This window comes from Theropithecus gelada, chromosome 8, assembly GCF_003255815.1.
Source record: "Theropithecus gelada isolate Dixy chromosome 8, Tgel_1.0, whole genome shotgun sequence".
NCBI classification, from domain to species: domain Eukaryota; kingdom Metazoa; phylum Chordata; class Mammalia; order Primates; family Cercopithecidae; genus Theropithecus; species Theropithecus gelada.
The window spans coordinates 27,503,172-27,522,522 of NC_037676.1; the positions used below are offsets into that span (position 1 = coordinate 27,503,172).

Below are 19,351 nucleotides of genomic sequence, written 5' to 3' on the forward strand. Positions count from 1 at the left end.
CTGCTAAAACTGAAGCTAAGAGTTCACAGACCCGTAAAATACTCAGACTTTGATAGACCAAAACCTGCAAGTATGCTCAAGAGGATATAAATAACCAAGTTTACAATCCTTATGTTTTGGTTCCTGTTATCTCCCCTATCTACCTCTGAATTCAGCGAACTTTGACACTCATAACTAAGGTCCAGGAAGGAAGAGAAAAGTCACCACCCTATGGTATTTAGGGACACAGCGGGTGTCAGCATCTCCATTCCCCAGGGCTCTGGCCCGTGATGTGGCCCAGGGGTCACACTGCTGAACGCTAGGTACGGACTAACAGCTGTTACTTTATTACTTGGAAAAGCAAGAAGGCCCTGAAAATCCCCCCTCTTCCCGGTTACTTGGTTAAGGGTCCATGTTCTTTGCTCATTCATACTTGAAGTCTCACTCTGTTGCCCAGGCTGGAGTGCAGTGGTGTAATCTTGGCTCACTGCAACCTCCACCTCCTGGTTCCAGCGATTCTCATGCTTCAGCCTCCCCAGTAGCTGGGATTACAGGTGCGTGCCACCACACCTGGCTAATTTTTTTTGTATTTTTAGTAGAGATGGGGTTTTGCCATGTTGGCCAGGCTGGGTTGGCCAGGCAGATCTCGAACTCCTGACCTCAAGTGATCCACCCACCTCGGCTTCCCAAAAGTGCTGGGATTTCAGGTGTGAGCCACTGTGCCCAGCCTGGTTCCTTCATACTTGACATAAATCCAAAAGAAGGCCACCCCTGCACAATCTTCAAGAGCCTCTGGAAAACTCTAGTTTAACCCTAGGAAGGAGAACGGCTCACCTCTGGCATGATCTCGATCTTCTCGTACCGGCGTTTGAAGGGCAGGGCGAGGACCTCGGCCCGCCGATAGGACATGGCAGGGGGCTGGCAGTCGATCATGAGGTCCATCCTGTGGGACTGGGCTGGGGGCGGCTGGGTGTACTGCTCGGGACACACCACATGCAGGGGCTGAGGAACCAATGGGACAGGCGAGAAAGGAGGTGTGAAGTACAGTGGCCCCTGCAGAAGGTCCGTTCCTGACCCCGATCCACTCCCCACCATCACAGGCTCACCACTTCCAGGCCAAGGTGAACTTTCATCCTCTCAAGCCCAATGAACCGTAGAGAGGAGAGGGAACGTGAAGGCACTGGGGCAGAAGAAACATCTCAGAAACCCCTAAACTGCCTCAGCTTGCATTGGTTTTCGTTTTTTTCACTGTTTGCGTAAGTTTCATGGTAACTTCCATGTGTCTGCTCCCAACAGTCTCTGGGCTTCCTGGGGGCACGGTCTTTCTAAAACATTCCCACATGTCTGCTTTTATAAGCTCTTGGCTAATTACCAGGCGCTGTGGGTTCGGAGTTTCTGCTGGATGTGCAGGTCGACTGGTATTAGGCAGTGGACACTGCTCAGGTCATATGCTCACTGTGTACGACCAAGCAGCAGAGGCAGAGGTTTTTTTTTTTTTAACAAAATGTCCCTTGAGAAAGATTAGTAAACCAATTTTTACTTTGCACAAATATCACCCAAATGAAAAGGAATGCTGGCAGCCCACAGGGGCACTGTGTCTTCCCCGCTTCTACTTAAGAGCTCGGACCAAGCCCTGAATTCCCTGATGAATACGGCTTTCCACCAGGCTGACCGGGCTGAGCTTCCAAAAGCACCTGTTCCTTAGGGCTAATACTTTTCTCCTTCGAACTGCCCTTTTCTCCTCGTCTTGACCTGTCTCAAAGCATATCATGCCACAGTCGCAGCCTGATGGCTTCTCCCAGGTTTTCCTCGCCTAAAGTGGAGACCAGGTGGCCTCCAGTTTCCAGGATTAGCACCTGACAGGGGGGCCAAGAGCTGGTTTAGGGACTGGGATTTGAAGTTAATGAGAAGCAACACGCCCTTCCCTTCACCGCTGCTTCTAACGTGGATGAGCACACAGTGGGGTAGTGAATCACTGCAGACAGGCCCCACGTTTGCTGTCTGCTCTCATCACGCCTAGAGAGCGCCAATATTCTTTCTTTGTTGGGCAAGCACATTAATAATCACCAGAATCCGCTCCTGGGGCTCTCCGGGGGTTCTCCGGCTCTCTCTGTTTCCTGTTCTCCTGTCTTAGAGTTTTGTGACACAGCTCTCTCATCCAGAGGCCGAAGGTGCTGTGCTGGGCCCCTCGGCCCTCATCTCCCTCCTGGGAACACCAGGGAGTGGAAAGGGAGAGCTCTTCCTCGCCGGTGGCAGCTGTCCTCCTTGCCAATTCCAGTGCCTCTCCTGACTCTCAAGAGCCAGCAACCCAGCGAGCAGTGGCCGAGCCAGCACAGTGGTTCCGTGGCCCTGCCTTCCTGCTACACGCTCCTCCTGTGCGCGGATTCTCCTGGTCTACACTGTACCCCAGCTACTTCTCCCCTTTCTCCAGGGCAGAAAATGTGAAGTGAAACAAATGACCAAAAACTAGCACAAAACCCAAACCCAACAGCACTGTTTGTGGTACTAGCCTACAGGTGTGACATGGCCCCAGGACGTGTTTCAATTAAACTGTCTCAGCTTAGTGAATATGTTTCTAGAATGACTCTTTTTGGCAGGGGTGAGAGGATTTGCTTTTAAGCGGACACAGATGGTTTTCTTTCCCTTCCACTTCTGATCTCTTTAGAATGGAAACTGCTGTCAGGGTGTAAAGACCACTCGTTTTCAGTGTGGAGGGGCTGGCCTGTGTCCCAGCATTCTGTAGATGTGCGAGAATTGAAGACAAGAGTCAAATGCAGCCTCTCTCCCTTCACCCCACACAAGCATGAGCCACACCAAGGTGACATGACTATGTGAAGGCACAAGCAGTGGCCTTCGTTACCTGCACTTCTTTAAGCAGCTTTGACACCTGGATGAAGTTCAGCCGGGTGTCGATGGGGCAGTAGATGCATTTCATGGCCAGCGGCTGGTAAGGAGCCAGGGCTTCCAGGTAGGAGAAGTCTGGTTCTACGGAAAGTACAAGAAAGAAATCTTACAATGCAGACTACACAGGAGCTGCCGAGCCAGGCGGCGGCTGGGGCGCTGAGGGCCCAGAGACAGCCAGGGGGTCAGGAGGGAGCCAGGAAACACACATGGGGGACGGAGGTCAAAGGGGCCCCGTGGAAGGAGGGGCAGGCTGGGATGGACCCTGTGGGTGGGCTCCAAGCTTCAGCAGAGGCAGATGAGGTAAATGAGGGAGAAATACGTATATGGGGGAGAAAAGAAAGCTCTTCTTTACAATGAAATGCCAAGAAACAAACGATGAAATAAAAACCAAAACCACCATTTGGCAACCATTACAGTTCACCACTTATTCAGATGAGAATCATCAATAAATGCTAAAAATATTAGATACCATTTTGAGGGAGAAGAGGTATATACATAGTTTCAAAGAGTCCCCCACAAGGTACTGATTTAATACAATGAGAAAAACAGTGGCTTCACAGTGGAGAGGACTGGCATAGACCCCGAGACCCTAGAATCAGCTCCGAGTTAACGCCCAGGTGTGAGATGCACCCGGGAGACAAGCGCACGGCCCCACCCCCAGGCCCGTGAATGGTCTGTAGACTGAGACTGCGATGCTCCCCAGCAGGCCCAGCCCCTCTGACCAGGAAGAGTCCTCGCCCACTGCTCGGCCCAGCCGGTCTCCTGAGGGCTGCTGCAGCCTGCTTGGCAGGAAACATTCCCCCAACTCGAGGGAGCTACCCGCCTTGAGCCAAAAGACCTCGCTCGGTCCTAACTGATGTGCGCTTTGATTCCCAGTGCAGTCTGCCCAGTGACGAGGGACCCTGGCCTAGGCACACCGGACACACACACGTCCCCACTGTTGTCAGGACAAACTGGCAGAGCTGCCAGGTACGTAAACGCCCATTCCAGTGGGTCGTGTTTCTCTGAGAATACTGACCCCCTTTTCACCTATCCAGGAGTCACAAAACAATAAAAAAAAGGTGGCCCTAACCTCTCCCTGACACAGCTTCTGCCCCGGAAGCTCCATAAACCAGTTTAAATGCAAACCCGTTACCCAGAGTTGTCACGGGAAATCACACAGTCCTAATTTCCTTTTAGCTGAAGAAACATTTGTACTAAAGCCAGGTTACCTACTGTGCTGTGTAGATGCTGTCACCACTGTCATGTCAAATGTCAAGAGTCACCACTCAGCAGCAGGAGCAGGAGACACCAACCTCAGCCCCCACTACGTAGGACATTCTCTGGACAACCTCCTGATTAATGAAATCCTGGCAGCTATGAAGTTCTGGGTGTTGTGAATCAATACCTTGTGGCCCAACTTCCTCCACCGTTAGCTGAAAGTGGGCCTGAGAAGGGGAAAGCAGTCCTGGTGACCGGGCCTCTCCTGGCACTTTCTGCCTGGCCTGGTATCAGCAAGAGCCGGCCTGGCACCCACAGCAAAGCCATGTGTCCTCCTGCTGTGTGAACGCAACTTCCTGGAACACCAACACCTTGACTGACAATGATGGATCCGGCCAAAGACAAGACCCCTCTGTAATCATCCTGAACGCGGAACACAGAACCGTCCTGACCACAGCAGGAGCAAACACCCCGCTATGCCGGCTCCGTTCTTCCTGTGTTCTAGATAAGAATGAGTTTAGAAACCCATCACAGAATGACCCTGCATCCTGATGCCACCCAATACAGGGTGACGCCTCACCTCCGTGAACACCCGTGCATCACTGAATACCAGCCTGACTCCTACAAGGTCTTTTTACCTTGCTTTTACCCATGCTGTGTGTTCCCCTTGCTGAAATGAGGCAATAAACCCAACTTGGTTTGACCACAGGCATGTTCCTGGTGGCCTCTAGGTCACAAACAGAGGCTGGGGGAAGGGCTGAAGTGTCCCTGACCCCCATGCTTCTGGTGTAACTGGACTCCTTCCTCCAAACCCAGCCCCTAAAGCTAGGAAGGGAGGTGGTGACGATGCTTTCCCAACAACTACCACGTGCCGGGTGATGTGCCTGGTGCCCAGAGTGACCCACAGAGGTAGCTACTGACAGTCCCATTTACCGTGGGGACAGTCATGCTTGCTGGTGAATTGGCTGAAGGTTTTTTTTTTTTTTTAAACTTCATAGCCTGTAAGATTTCTAAAACCCAAGGCCGACTGAAGATCCTAACCCATGGGTGTCCAAGCTTTTGGCTTCTTTGGGCCACACTGGAAGAAGAACTGTCTTGTGCTACACATAAAATACATAACACTAATGACAACTGATGAGCTAAAAAAAAAAAAAAAGGTCTGTACGCAATTTCCATGATATCCCCCATCACAGATAAGCAAAAAGGTCCTAGCATTCAAAGGGCTGGGCACACTACACTGATAAAAATGATATAGTGATTATCTACATAAACTCTCTACTTGACCTTACCAAAGGAATTTTTTCCCCTGAGGGATTTGTCTCCAGAAGAAAATCCATAGCTAGAGTAAACTACAATCAGAAGAGAAAGATCTACCTCTGTAAACAATCCCTAACAGGTAAAACAAGATCGGTTACTGAATCACTGCAGTTCTTCAAATGGCTCATGATATCCTAGCAAAAAGCACTCAGTAGGATTCTGTCTTGGAGAAATCTGAAAACAGGCATGAAGGCCTTGCTGGATGCCCAGCTGTCCAATGGCACACGCTGCTTCACTCTTTCTCTGTGATTTCTTCATTCTTTGGAACCTATAGTAGAACACTGTTCGTATTTACGCCTCACTGCAAAATCCTTCCCTGGGTCTCTACCTTGTAGGTGCATTCACTCATGGCCTCAGTGGAGAGAACCGTTTTGTTTCTTTATTTTTTTCACTTACCAGTGAATATGACGGTGTTGAGACTAGATTTTCCCCAGAGCTCCATGAAGTGGACCACGTCCCCGAAGCGGAGGGAAGGGTGCCCGGTGAACACCACACAGGGCTGTCTGAAGTCGTTGCTGAAGTCTCCGTGGATGCTGGGGTAGTGCTTCAGCTTATTGGTCTGAATGAGCTGGAAAATATAGAAAAAGTACACAGAGATGTGAGCCTGCCCAGGCTGAAGGGAGAACCAAAGTACGGGAGGGTGAGCGGGACTGGATCTAAAATACCAACAAAGAAGACAAGCCACGGATTGGGAGAAAATATCTGCAAAAGTCACACTGAGAGACGACTGTGACCCAAAATGTATGCACTCCGAAACCCCAGCAAAAAGAAATGAACAACCCTACTAAAAAGTGGGCAAAAAACCTGAACAGACACCTCATCAGAGAAGACAGATGGCAAACTAGCATATGAAAAAATGCTCCACACCCTATGTCATTAGGAAACCGCAAATTAAAATGACGAGATACCACTACACACCTATTATAATAGAATGGCTAAAATCCAGAACACTGACAGCACCAAATGCTGACAAGGATATGGAGGAACAAGGACTGTCATTCACTGCTGGTGAGAACGCAAAATGATACAGCCACTTTGAAAGATATTTTGAAAAATTATGTCCACAAGAAACCTGCACATGAATGTCCTAATTGCTAACACTTGGAAACAACCAAGATGTCCTTCAGCAGGTGAATGACAGAACTGTGATGCATCCAGACAATGGAATATTATTCAGCACTAAAAAAGAAATGAGCTACCAAGCTATGAAAAGACATGGAGGAGCCTATTCCTAACTGAAGGATGCCACTCCGAAAAGGCAAGGCCCCTATGATTCCAACTGTATGACATTCTGGAAAAGGCAAAACTACACAGATAGTAAAAAGCTCAGCAGTCATCAGGGATTCGTGGAGGGTGAAATGAATAGGCCGAGCATAGAGGATTTGTGATGATGTAATGGTGGATCCAGGTCACTGTTCGTTCATCCAAAACCACAGAAAGCACAACGCCAAGAGGAACCCCTAATGTACACTCTGGGCTTTGGGTGATGGTGACGTGTCAATGTGGGTTCACCAGCTGTAGCAAATGCACCTCTCTGGTGTGGGATGGTGCGGTGGGCAACTGCATGTGTGGGGCAGGGGCATATGATTGCAGTGAACCTAAAACTGCTGTGAAAAGTAATATTTATTAATTTAAAAAAATACAAGTGGATCTTATTAAAATAGTTTTTACCTAGAATGTGATTTCTGGAACACCTGGGCCAGTCAAGTCTTTCTAGTAATACTGACATACTTCCTGGAAACTGATTCAGATTGTTATGGCTTGATTTAGCTGGACTCTTCCTTTATAAACTGCCTGACACTCCATGCCGGGCCTGAAGTTCTCATTATCACTTCTTGTTTGAAGTACAAGTGACTTTCCCAACACTCATTAGTCACCAAGTAGTGGCGATAGTAAGACAGTAAACACATCTGTCACACCAGAAACACTGTTCACCAGTACAGGACCTCCTCCTGTGAAGCTAGAGGTTTAAGCTACTGCAGCAACTGAATAAGGACCAAGACCAAAGACTGTATTTTCTGGGATCATTTCTGTTGTTTGCTACTAGAGAAGCTTCTCTGTGTACAGCATGTGGACGTGTGTGCACACACACGCACACAGGCACATGCATGACAAAGATCAAACTGGCTTTTAGAAATGTGATGTCCTCGTAACACACACAGTTATATTAACAAACAGGGGCCAGGCATAATGGCTTACGCCTGTAATTCTAGCACTTTGGGAGACCAAGACAAGAGGATTGCTTGAGCCCAGAAGTTTGAGACCAGGCTGGGCAACAAAGCAAGACCTTGTCTCTACAAAAATTAAAAGAAAGTTAGTTGGATACTGTGGCTAGAGCCCAGAAGTTCAAGGCTGCAGTAACACCGTATCCCAGCTTGGGTGACTGAGACCCTGTCACTAAAAAAAACACAAATTAAAAACAAAAAAAACCCCAAAAAACAGCACTTTGGGAGGCAGATCACAAGGTCAGGAGATCAATACCATCCTGACTAACATGGTCAAACTCCGTCTCTACTAAAAATACAAAAAAATTAGCCGGGCATGGTGGCGGGCGCCTGTAGTCCCAGCCACTCAGGAGGCTGAGGCAGGAGAATGACGTGAACCCGGGAGGCGGAGATTGCAGTGAGCCGAGATCGCGCCACTGCACTCCAGCCTGGGCGACAGTGAGACTCTGTCTCAAAAAAAAAAAAAAAAGCAGGTACCTCGCAGCCTCAAAGCGTTCTTTCAAGTGTATGTTTTGAACCAAGAGTCACCCCTGCAGCACAACACTTGACAATTATCTCAGTGCCAGGCCCATTCAAGGCAACAGCAAAGACACTTACGAGTAGATGGCATCTTGTAACGTCTCAGACACTGTGCCTGCCGCCCAGGCTTCCTCGCCCCACCCCAGTATCCAGAGGGCAGACACCCAGACTTCAGAGACCCTAAATATCAACCAGGCCAAAGGAAGCACTGCTCTGGGAGGCTGTTTCATGGATAAAGCAATGGCCTGTGATAGGCTCAATCCTGTGGCCACACGTGGTGCATGAGAGGGCCCTGGCCAACACCTTGAAGTGCAAATGAAGTCACCCTAAGAGTGGGGATGTGGTCAGAATGGGACACACCCCAAACAGAAGCCAAACTGTCTTCACCTTGAAGACCTCATCTTTAATTAAAGAGACCTGGTTGTATTAGGAAGACACTAACACTATCCCGGAGATCTTTATCAGCTGTCGCATGCTTGGATGGAATATGAATAGTAAAGCCGGAGCAAACATTGAATTCCCACTTTCCTTCCAGGTAGTCTGCAAGTCAAACTGACATTCTTTTTATAACCTATATGGCCAAAATCATTAACTGTTTCAGTTAAATGGGTGAGCGGCTGTCAAAAGGAGACTATTGTATCCAGAGATGTCAAGATGATGAATGTGATTCTAAGAATAGCAGCAGGTCTCTGCACACTTAAGTCACTTTTAAGCATTATCTATAGTTCCTGTAGCTCTACTGATCAATGCACAGAAACTAAGATAAATTCATCATTTTTTGCCAATTGGATCTACCTTTCTAGCCAACTTACTGCATCTGACCAGCGGAAATGAAGCTGTGGGGCAGGAATTCTGGACAGTAATTTGTTACCAGTACTAAGGGCAGAACCATCGTTTCTCATGCGCAATGGTAACAATACCAAGGGTCGACTCCCTCGTGCCCTAACAATGACAGGTGCACCTGAGGAACCCTGATGGTGCGACCAGTCTACTCACATTCCTAACTCTAAGTGGCACCAGGTCATCTGTGACAGGTGCATAAGTGAGAATGTGATCACGCTCCTAGGAAACAAGCTCTACAGCAAGGCTGACTGCAAAGGAATCAAAATAGACTTTCAAAAGCAAAGTCCACCACAAGATGTTTTGCCACACTTAATTTTCTGACATTTTTATAATATTTCTAGCCTGTATTTCACTATGGCATTGACACAGCTTGCAAAAACCCTGGCTGCTGAAATACTATTTAGACTACTGCAACCAAAAACTAACTTCTTCAAAACCTTCTACTTGGCATCCTGGTTCACTTATAAGCCCTCTCCTTTACAGTATGAAAACAGTAATTACATTTAAAGTAATTAGCAGGACATTTGTTGAAATACGTGTTAAATAGTTAACTCTAAAACAAAACTCTAAAACTAAATTCCTAAACGTATCTATCTGCACTGACATGCTCTATGTAAAAACAGTCTATCTGCCTTAGTTGAGGAAAGGTTATAATTTTGACAAAGAAATGAGTGGGGAGATAATCACAGTTAACATGGATGTATTGTAACAGTACACTCATCAAAAGCAGCAAATGAACACTGACACAATACTGCCCCCTCTCATCTACATGCCCCATTCAGACTTTACCAACTGTTATCAAATGCTCCTAATAGCAAACAAACAAGATAACAAACAAGTTCTTCCATTTCCAGATCCAGCCCATGGCCATGGAGTGCATGTATCTGCCACAACTCTTCATTTTCTTGGCAGTTCCTCAGTCTTCCCTTGTCCCCTAGGTCTCCGGCATTCTCGAAGGGTACAGATCAGTTATTTTGTTGAGCATCATCAACTTGGGTCTGAATGCTCATTAGATTCAGGTGAGGCATTTTTAGCAGCAGGATCACAGAAATCATGCTGTTTTCTCAATAATTTGCACTAAGAGCCATGCAGTGTCAATTAGTCCAATTACTGGTGATGTTAATGTTGATTGCATATGTCAAGTTTGTCCAAACTCCAGTTACTATTTCTCTCTTTAAACATGAATTTTGTGGGGACACACTTTTTGGGACTATAAATGATCTAGTTCTTCATACAATTTTTACTTGTTGGTTTTAGCACCCACTGGTGTTTCTTGCAGGAATAAATTATAACTGCTGTGGCTGCCAAATGGTGATTTTCTAATTCTAAGATTCTTTCCTACATTAATTATGTGAGTTTACTGTTGGAAGAACTTTCCCTTCTTGCCTACGTACTCGGTTACCTCACTATGGATGCGGGAGTTTCTGTTATTCAATGGATTATATTCATTACTAGCATTATTTATTTTGATGTTCCAGTGATCTCAGATGTGGCTTCTGACCCACCATTCTCTGAGCACGCAGCAAGATCTTTCAGCCTCATGTTGTATTTTCCAAAGAGGCCTGGTTCCTTTTAGTGGAGAATAGTATCTAGAAACAGCATCTGGGAGTTAAATGTGTTCTTCAGTTAGTGGCATGTAACTCTCCCAGGCCCTCTCTCTGGCCAGAGTTGGAAGATACGTATGTGCACACACACACGCATACACACACGTACAAGTGTATTTCTCTCTGTGTCTGTCTACATATATTGAAAATAGGAGTTCACACCAATACCATCAATTCTATCCAACAGCACAGGATTCATTCCGGCCTTCGCTCTTTCCTTATATCTAACTCTGTACACCTTGATGGATTTTTTACAAGGTAAGCACATGTACATCAAGAAATAAAGCATTACTAGCTCCTCAGAAATTCCTCTTTGTCCCCTTCCTGTCACTACTGTCCCCTCCCCTCCAGGATCACTACCACACTGGCATCTAATACCACAGATTAGTTTATTGTGTTTTGAACTTTTATATAATAAAATCATACCATATCTACTGTTTTATATCTGGATTTTTCACTCACATTATGTTTGTGAAGTTTATCTACACTGCATGTAATTGGAGCTTATTTGTTCACAGTGATGTAAGGTATTGTATGATTATACCACAAAATCTATTCTATTGTTGATGGGCAGTTGAGTATATTTCAGTACTATTACCAAAAAGTTTAGTTTTTTTTTTTTTAAAGACAGGGTCTTGCTCTGTCACCCGGACTGGTGTGCAGTAGCACGATCACAGTTCACTGCAGCCTCAAACTCCCTCGGCTCAGGTGATCCTCCCACCCCAGCCTCTAGGGCAACTAGAACTACAGGCATGCGCCACCACACCCGGCTAATTTTTTGTATTTTTTTGTAGAGACAGGGTTTTGCCATGATGTCAAGGTTGGTCTCAAATTCCTGGCCTCCAGTAATCCTCCCACCTCAGCCTCCCAAAGTGTTGGGATTACAGCTGTGAGCCACCACACCTCACCAGATTCTAGATCTGTGTGTGTGTCTTTTGGTAACATCTCTATGCATTTCTGTTCGATGTATACTTTAGGAACAAAACTGCTGAGGCATAGAGTACATTGTTCAGCTTTAGCAGATACTGTCAGTTTTCTTTTTTTTTTGTTTTTGAGACAGAGTCTCCCTCTGTTGCCCAGGCTGGAGTGCAGTGATGCAATCTTGGCTCACTGCAGGCTCCACCTCCCAGATTCATGCCACTCTCCTGCCTCAGCCTCCCAAGTAGCTGGGACTACAGGCGTCTGCCACCATGCATGGCTAATTTTTTTGTATTTTTAGTAGAGACGGGGTTTCACCGTGTTAGCTAGGATGGTCTCGATCTCCTGACCTCGTGATCCGCCCGCCTCAGCCTCCCAAAGTGCTGGGATTACAGGCATGAGCCACCACGCACGGCCGAAACTGTCAGTTTTCTAAGGTGGTAATACCAATTTAGACAACCTTTGAGTGAAAATATAACCAAAAAGAGGAGTAACTATTGTGTGTTAGCTTCATGGTAGTAGAGCAATAATTACATGAAACACAGAAAAATGTTCATAATATACCCTTGGGTGAGAAGAATCTGACAACAAAGCTGGGTATTCAGCTATACAGAAAACACCCATTTGTTCTGTGAGGGAGGAAGAAGCCTTTAGTTTTTGAACTGAAATGTTATTTTCATCATTAAAAATGTACATATATGACTGACATAACTGGGAAGAACACTCTGCCAATACATACACCCAATTCAAAAAGGTAGTAGTATGTATCAAAATAAAATTCCTCATGCGGTCAGTAGAACAGAAGCAGGCTATGAATTGCATGAACATAGTACAGGCTAAGCATCCCTAATCCAAAATGTTCCAGAATCTGAACTTTTTGGGCACCAACATGATGCTCAAAGGAAATGCTCACTGGAGCTTTTTGATTTCACACTTTCAAATTTGGGATGCTCAACCAGTAAGTATATTCCCAAATCCGAAGTCTGAAACAATTCTGTGGCCCCCAGCATTTCGGGGAAGGGCTGCTCCACGTGTGCAACAGAAAGTGTTAATAGAAGGAAAACAAGTGAAGCTTGAGTTAAAATACTTCCCTGTGTCTGACTTGGGAGGCAAAGGGGTCTACAGGTTTACTTGGGGATCTGTTGTATCTAACGACCTGCTGTCTGCATCTGCATCAGGTTATCCACACTGCTTCCTTTCCATGTCCCAGTGATTTTGTTTTCTTACCTCTGCATGAGGAAAAGGTGGTTCTGGAAGATACACCTTACTCTGTTTGTTGTGACAAAGCCTATTAAAGAGGAAAAACACAGCAGCATGTGAGGAAGAGCACATGGTGGCATCTGTTGCCACCTAGAGGCAGCAGTGCAAATATTAAATACTGAAATTTATTAAAAATTTCCTGCCAGCGAATTTCCCCGTGAAAGAAAGGCAGTGCCTACAGAGCACAGACATATTTTGTATTTTTTTAAACTTTAGAAAATTTCTCAATACATTTTTTATTAAAATATAAACTTGTTATTTTGGAATAATTTTAGATTTAAAGAAAAGCTGCAAAGACAGTACAGAGTTCCCATGTCCCCTTCACCCTATGTCCCCAGAGTTAACATCTGATATGACTGGCACAGTCATCAACTAAGAAATTAACATCAAGACGTGACAATCAACTAAACTCCAGACTTCATTCAGATTTCACTCGTTTTTCAATTCATGTCCCTTTTCTGTTCCAGGATCCAATCCAAGATACCACAGTGCATGTAGCTGTGATCAGTTTCACAAAGAAAGTGATCTACACCTTGAGACATGGCTTCTGTTTTTGTCTATGTACTCTTTTTTTTTTTTTGAGACAGAGTTTTGCTCTTGTTGCCCAGCTGGAGTGCAATGGCGCAGTCTCGGCTCACTGCAACCTGTGCCTCCTGGGTTCGAGCGATTCTGCTGCCAAAGCCTCTCAGGTAGCTGGGATTTCAGGCTACAGGCACCCGCCACCATGCTTGGCGAATTTTTGTATTTTTAGTAGCGACGGGGTTTCACCATGTTGGCCAGGCTGGTCTTGAATTGTTGACCTCAGGTGATCTACCCGCCTTGGCCTCCCAAAGTGCTGGGATTACAGGCGTGAGCCACTGTGCCTGGCCCACACACTCTTTTTAACAGCAGCATTGTTAACTCCAACGAGAGAAGAACAAAGGATCGTGGGCTAGAGACACTGTGAATGTTTTTGGTAATTTACGTTTGCTTTTTCCTAGTCAGTTATGACTTTACAATACTGAGATGTCTGGATAAAGCAAATGTGGCAAAAAGTTTAGTTGATAAATCAATGTATGTGAGTGTTGTGCAGGTTTGACATTTAAAAAACTGTCCTACTTAGAGGGGAGGAGCTCAGGGCTTCAGGGCTTGGATTTTGTATTAATACACTGTATCTAATTTTTCCTACCCTTATTTCATTTAACTGTGGTTTAAAAAAATCACTGTATACCCTACTTGGAAGATATAAATATGGAAGAGCAAGATGCTTTTGGAGGGTTACCTTATATTATCTAAATAGATACTAGTTCTGTCTTTACTTCTAGCTCAGGGAGACAAACATAAGTGCTTGGTTCTAAACTTATTTTTATTGTTCCAAAGGACATTATCCTACATCCATCAAAGGCAGAGATTAGGGATACAGAAGAGATTACAATATGATTAGAGATTGTGAAGCCCACCTACATAACACTTAGGCCAGTTCTGCTAACAGATCCTTCATGCTCTGCTCTAGAATCTTCATGCAGGCACAGCAGACAGCCACCCACCCCCTTTCTAAGACAGAGGTTGAAGGACCTGATTAGAGTTTGCTTCTTCTGGGGGTAGCTGCTGGAGTTCAAAAGGAGATCTGTGTATACCAGATTATCAGAAGAGTGAAGAATAAATGATGCTTCCAGGATCATCTCTAACTGGGAATGTGACAGACCCTCCGGCTCCCTGATGGCCAGACCTCAGGTACCACACACTCTTCCACTGCTTGTTCAACAAAGGATCAGAGCCAGGCGCTGTGGCTCAGGCCTGTAATCCCATCACTCTGGAAGGCCAACGTGGGTGGATCACTTGAACCCAGGAGTTTGAGACCAGCCTGGGCAACATGATGAAATCTCGTCTTTACAAAAATTAGCTGGGCATGATGGTGACACCTGTAGTCCCAGGTACTCAGGAGGCTGAGGTGGGAGGATTGCTTTGAGACCAGGAGGCTGAGGCTGCACTGAGCCGTGATCGTGCTATTGCACTCCAGCCTGGGTGACAGACTGAAAGCCTGTCTCAAAAACCAACCAACCAACCAACCAACACTCCAAACCCCACAAAAGATCAGAGAGGTCTGTCAAGAGCTATTCCCTCCCATCTCCATCCCCTGCAAAAACAAAACCAACCCAAACAACCAAGCCCCTTAGCTTGGAGCAGGGACAGACACTGGATAGCAAGGGGCTGGGCTTCTGCAGGCATCAAAGCAAGACCATGCAGAAGCCAGAGCAGAACCCATGAGAATGGGAAACACAGAGCCAGGGAACCAGAGTGGCAGGGAGTAAGCCCAGGACAGCAGGCCGGGCCTGAGGCTGAGCACAGAGCAGCCAGGCTGTGAGGCACCCATTCAGAACACCAAAGAGGAGACGAAGCCAAACGTCAGAACAGGCTGTGGTGGTCCTGGCGTGGGGGCCTGGGACTTGCTAAGTTAATGCAAGTCTGGAGCTAGCAGCTATCCATTTTGGTAACTGAGTTCCTTATTTAGGGAGAAAGGGTGCTTTTCAGCAAGGCTGCATGAAAGAGAACAGCACAGTGAAACAGAAATACAGAGAAATCTCCCAGGCTCAGATTCCCCTGCCTCAACTTTCTGAGTAGCTGGAACTACGGACATGCACCACCATGCCCTGCTAATATTTTAATCTTTTGTGGAAATGAGGTCTTGCTATGTTGCTCAGGCTGATCTTGAATTCCTGGTCTCGAGCAATCTTCCCGTCTTGGCCTCCTAAAGTGCTGGGGTTATAGGTGTGAGCCATCCTGACTGGCCTCTTTCTACTTCTTTAACTATTTGTCTTCACACTTTTCCTAAATATTTGTTCTCTACCGACCCCCAAAATGCAGGCATTACTTAAGTCCATCCTTTTCCCACTGCCTGTTCTTCTAACCTGAAATCCTCTCCCCAGGCAATCCCATTCATTCTTGTGGCAATCCCAGCCACTCACAACTACCTCAATGCTGAGGACACCCAACCTGTGACTCCAGCCTGGGCTTCTCAGATCTTTGAACTGGACAAGTTTCACCTGCACGTCCCCTGCCTCAGGCACCGTGAATGCCCTCAGGGACAAAACCAAACTAAGCTAACCATCCTTGCTGTATGCACCTACCCTTCCTTTATAGAATCTATTTTGTTTGGGGTCAACACGATCTACCACACTAGAAACTGCAGTGTCAATCTCGATTGCTACCATTTCTGTGTCAAGTAACCAGTAAGTACTGCCCGTTGTATTTCCTAATCGCCTCTCAAATCGGTTCCTGCTTTCCTTTCCTCCAGGATGGTAGAGACTGGAGTCTTCTGTCCCTCAGCCTCTGAAAGACTATTGTCTTATACTTCAGTTTCACCCACTCCCACCACCCCCAACAAACTTCACATAAATGCAGAAGGCTCTATATAAAATGCACATATAATCATGTTCATTTCCTGCTTAAAATCCTCCAATGAATCCCTACCATGGACAGGATCCCTCCAGCCTCGTACCCTGCCACTCCCCACCCTGAACTTCATACTGAAACAATAAAGAACTATGGATAGTTCTCTGAACGAACCAAACCATTCAAACCTCCCATCTATGTATTGGCCTGTGTTATCCTCTTGACCCACACTATCACCCCCCAGCAGCCCACCCAGCTCATCCTTAAGTAGGGTTTCTGTCTGGCTGATTCTTGGTCATTCTTCAGGAGCACCTCCTTCCAGAATGCCTTTCTTAAACCCCCAAATGGGGTCACCACCCCTTCTCTGAATACCATAAACATATACCTAGGTGTGTGCGTGGGGATGTGTGTATATATCTCCATCAGATTATTTCCAAGTGGTAAGAGGTTTACATAGCTGCCTCTTCCTTCATGGTACACATTCCTCAAGTCAGGGACCTCTTTGTATCCTCAGTGCTTTGGCACTTAAAGGTTTATGGAATGAACTAAATAAAACTATAGATGGAAACAAGAATAATATGATCTCTGAGTTTAGGAGTCTATGGGAGGAATATTTGAAAGGCTTAAAAGACAGAGACACGTCTCATGTCTCAGCATGGGAAAACTACTGCAAAGATGCTGATTTGTAATTTATAGGTTTTGTGGACTCAAAAAAATATTCTGAAAACTGGCAAAGTGATTCTACAATTCTTATACAAAAATAAGTAAGCAAAAATAGCTCCAATAATTCTGACGAAGAGAAATAATAGAGAAATGTACTTTACCACTGAGTACAATTATAAGTGAGGCTGCAGTTATTAAAATATATTGGCAGTATATTGGCCAAAGAATGAATGGATCACTCAATCAGGGTAGTCTAGAAACAAAATCTAGTACATATGAAAGTCTGGCATATAACATTAATACAAGTCAGTTGAAAAAGTTAACATTATTCAGTAAATAGTACTTGGACAGGTAACTACATGACTATTTGGGAAAAAAACAAAGTTAATGCTTCTCTTCATACTCTATACTAAAACACATTCCAGATAAAATAGTTAAGGGATGATATAAAAAAAGAAAGTAAGAAGCCACAATAAAACTGAAAGAAAGTATGTTTAGCCAAGTGACACCTATCAGGCAAGAATTTTCTAAAGATAATATCAACAGAAGAAACTGCAAAAGAGACTAAAATAATCAGTATAAAAAACTAAAAAAACTTACTGCAAAAAAACAAACAAAAAACCAAAGGCCTAAATGCAATGTGGGACCCTGGATTGGATCCTGAACAGAAAAAAAAAAAAAAAAAATTGTTGAGAAACTGGTGCAATCACAATAAACATCAGAGTTAATAATAATGTACTAATGTTATTTAGGCCAGGCATAGTGGCTCACGCCTGTAATCCCAGCACTTTGGGAGGCCAAGGGGGGTGGATCACCTGGTCAGGAGTTCGAGACCAGTCTGGCCAACATGGTGAAACCCTGTCTCTACTGAAAAATATAAAAATTAGCTGGGCATGGTGGTGTGCACCTGTAATCCCAGCTACTTGGGAGGCTGAGGCAGGAGAATCACTTGAACCCAGGAGGCGGAAGTTGCAGTGAGCTGAAATCGTGCCATTGCACTCCAGCCTGGGCGAGAAGAGCAAGACTCTGTCTTTTTTTTAAAAAAAAAAAAAAAGGTACTAACGTTATTTTAAAAATTTGGATGAATGAACATGGTCACGTGAGACATCAACATTAGGGGAAACCAAGTAAGAGGTATACAGGAACCCTCTGTACGATCTGTGTACTTCTCTGTAAATCTAAAATCATTCCAAAGTAGTAAGTTTATTATTTAAAAATTGGAAAAAAAAAACAAAGACAAAAATGTGCCAAAATAAGAAAAAAAAGTCTACCTAAATATATCTTTAATACATATATAAGGAGTTCAAATAAATGTATGAGTGATGTACAAAACCTCTAACAAGTAAATGGGCAAGAAGAGAACGATTTACAGAAAAATCTTTCTGGAAAGCAATTTAGATTCAGATAATAAGCATTAAAAACTATTTATACCCTTTGTTCCAGTAATTCTACTTTTAGTAATTTACCTAAAGCAAAAGATGTCATCATATATACAGAGATATTAATTGAACATTTGTTACGAAAAGCAAAAAAATTGGGAAAAGCCCTTCCATCCAGTAGTAAGAAATAGTTAACTACATCATACTATATACAAATGATGTACAAATGATGAATAATGTAGTCATGTAAAATTTATGTTCTTAAAGATTTGATGCTTTAATATTTATTTATTTTTTTTTCTTTTGAGACGGAGTCTTGCTCTGTCACCCAGGCTGGAGTGCAGTGGCTCGATCTCGGCTCACTGCAAGCTCCGCCTCCCGGGTTCACACCATTCTCCTGCCTCAGCCTCCTGAGTAGCTGGGACTACAGGCGCCCGCCACCACAACTGGCTAATTTTTTGTAATTTTAGTAGAGATGGGGTTTGACCGTGTTAGCCAGGATAGTCTCAATCTCCTGACCTCGTGATCCACCCACCTCAGCTTCCCAAAGTGCTGGGATTACAGGCATGAGCCACTGTGCCTGGCCTCTAATATTTAATTTTTAAAAGCAGGATTCAAAATTAAATATTCAGTAAGATACTGATAAAGGAAAAAGAAATACATCAGAATGCTAAGAGTGGTAAGTTATTTCTGGATAGCAGGATTATGGGGTCAGTTTTTTTTTTTGAGATGAAGTCTCCCTTTGTTCCATGCTGGAGTACAAAGTCGTGCTCTCGACTCACTGCAACCTCTGCCTCCCAGGTTCAAGTGATTCTCCTGCCTCAGCGTCCCAAGTAGCTGGGATTACAGGCACCCACCACACGCCCGGCTAATTTTTGTATTTTAGTAGAGATGGGGTTTTGCCATGTTGGCCAGGCAGGTCTCAAACTCCTGACCTCAGGTGATCCACCCGCCTCGGCCTCCCAAAGTGCTGGGGTCACAGGTGTGAGCCACTGTGCCTGGCCGGGGTCAGTTTTTTTTTTTTTACTGTCTTCTGTAATTTAAATTTTTTTCTATGGTAAACACATATTACATGTATATTAGAAACTAACAAATATCTAAAAACCAGAAACACAAAAACAACCTCCTCTCATTTTTGTATTCTCGACTTCTGTTGAATAAAATAGTC

General features: G+C 44.9%; 1 protein-coding gene across 4 annotated transcripts in view; it reads right to left on the reverse strand.

Moving 5' to 3' along the window:
* Window positions 1-19,351, reverse strand: part of INTS9 (integrator complex subunit 9) — a 123,454-nt gene that overhangs the window by 7,171 nt on the left and 96,932 nt on the right. For all 4 annotated transcript variants that reach the window (XM_025393804.1, XM_025393801.1, XM_025393800.1 and 1 more), the window contains 4 exons: window positions 12,737-12,797; window positions 5,797-5,968; window positions 2,840-2,964; window positions 814-981 (listed from right to left, as the gene is read on the reverse strand). In XM_025393804.1, coding sequence (XP_025249589.1) covers window positions 814-981; window positions 2,840-2,964; window positions 5,797-5,968; window positions 12,737-12,797 — 526 coding nt within the window. The remainder of the gene's footprint in view (window positions 1-813; window positions 982-2,839; window positions 2,965-5,796; window positions 5,969-12,736; window positions 12,798-19,351) is intronic.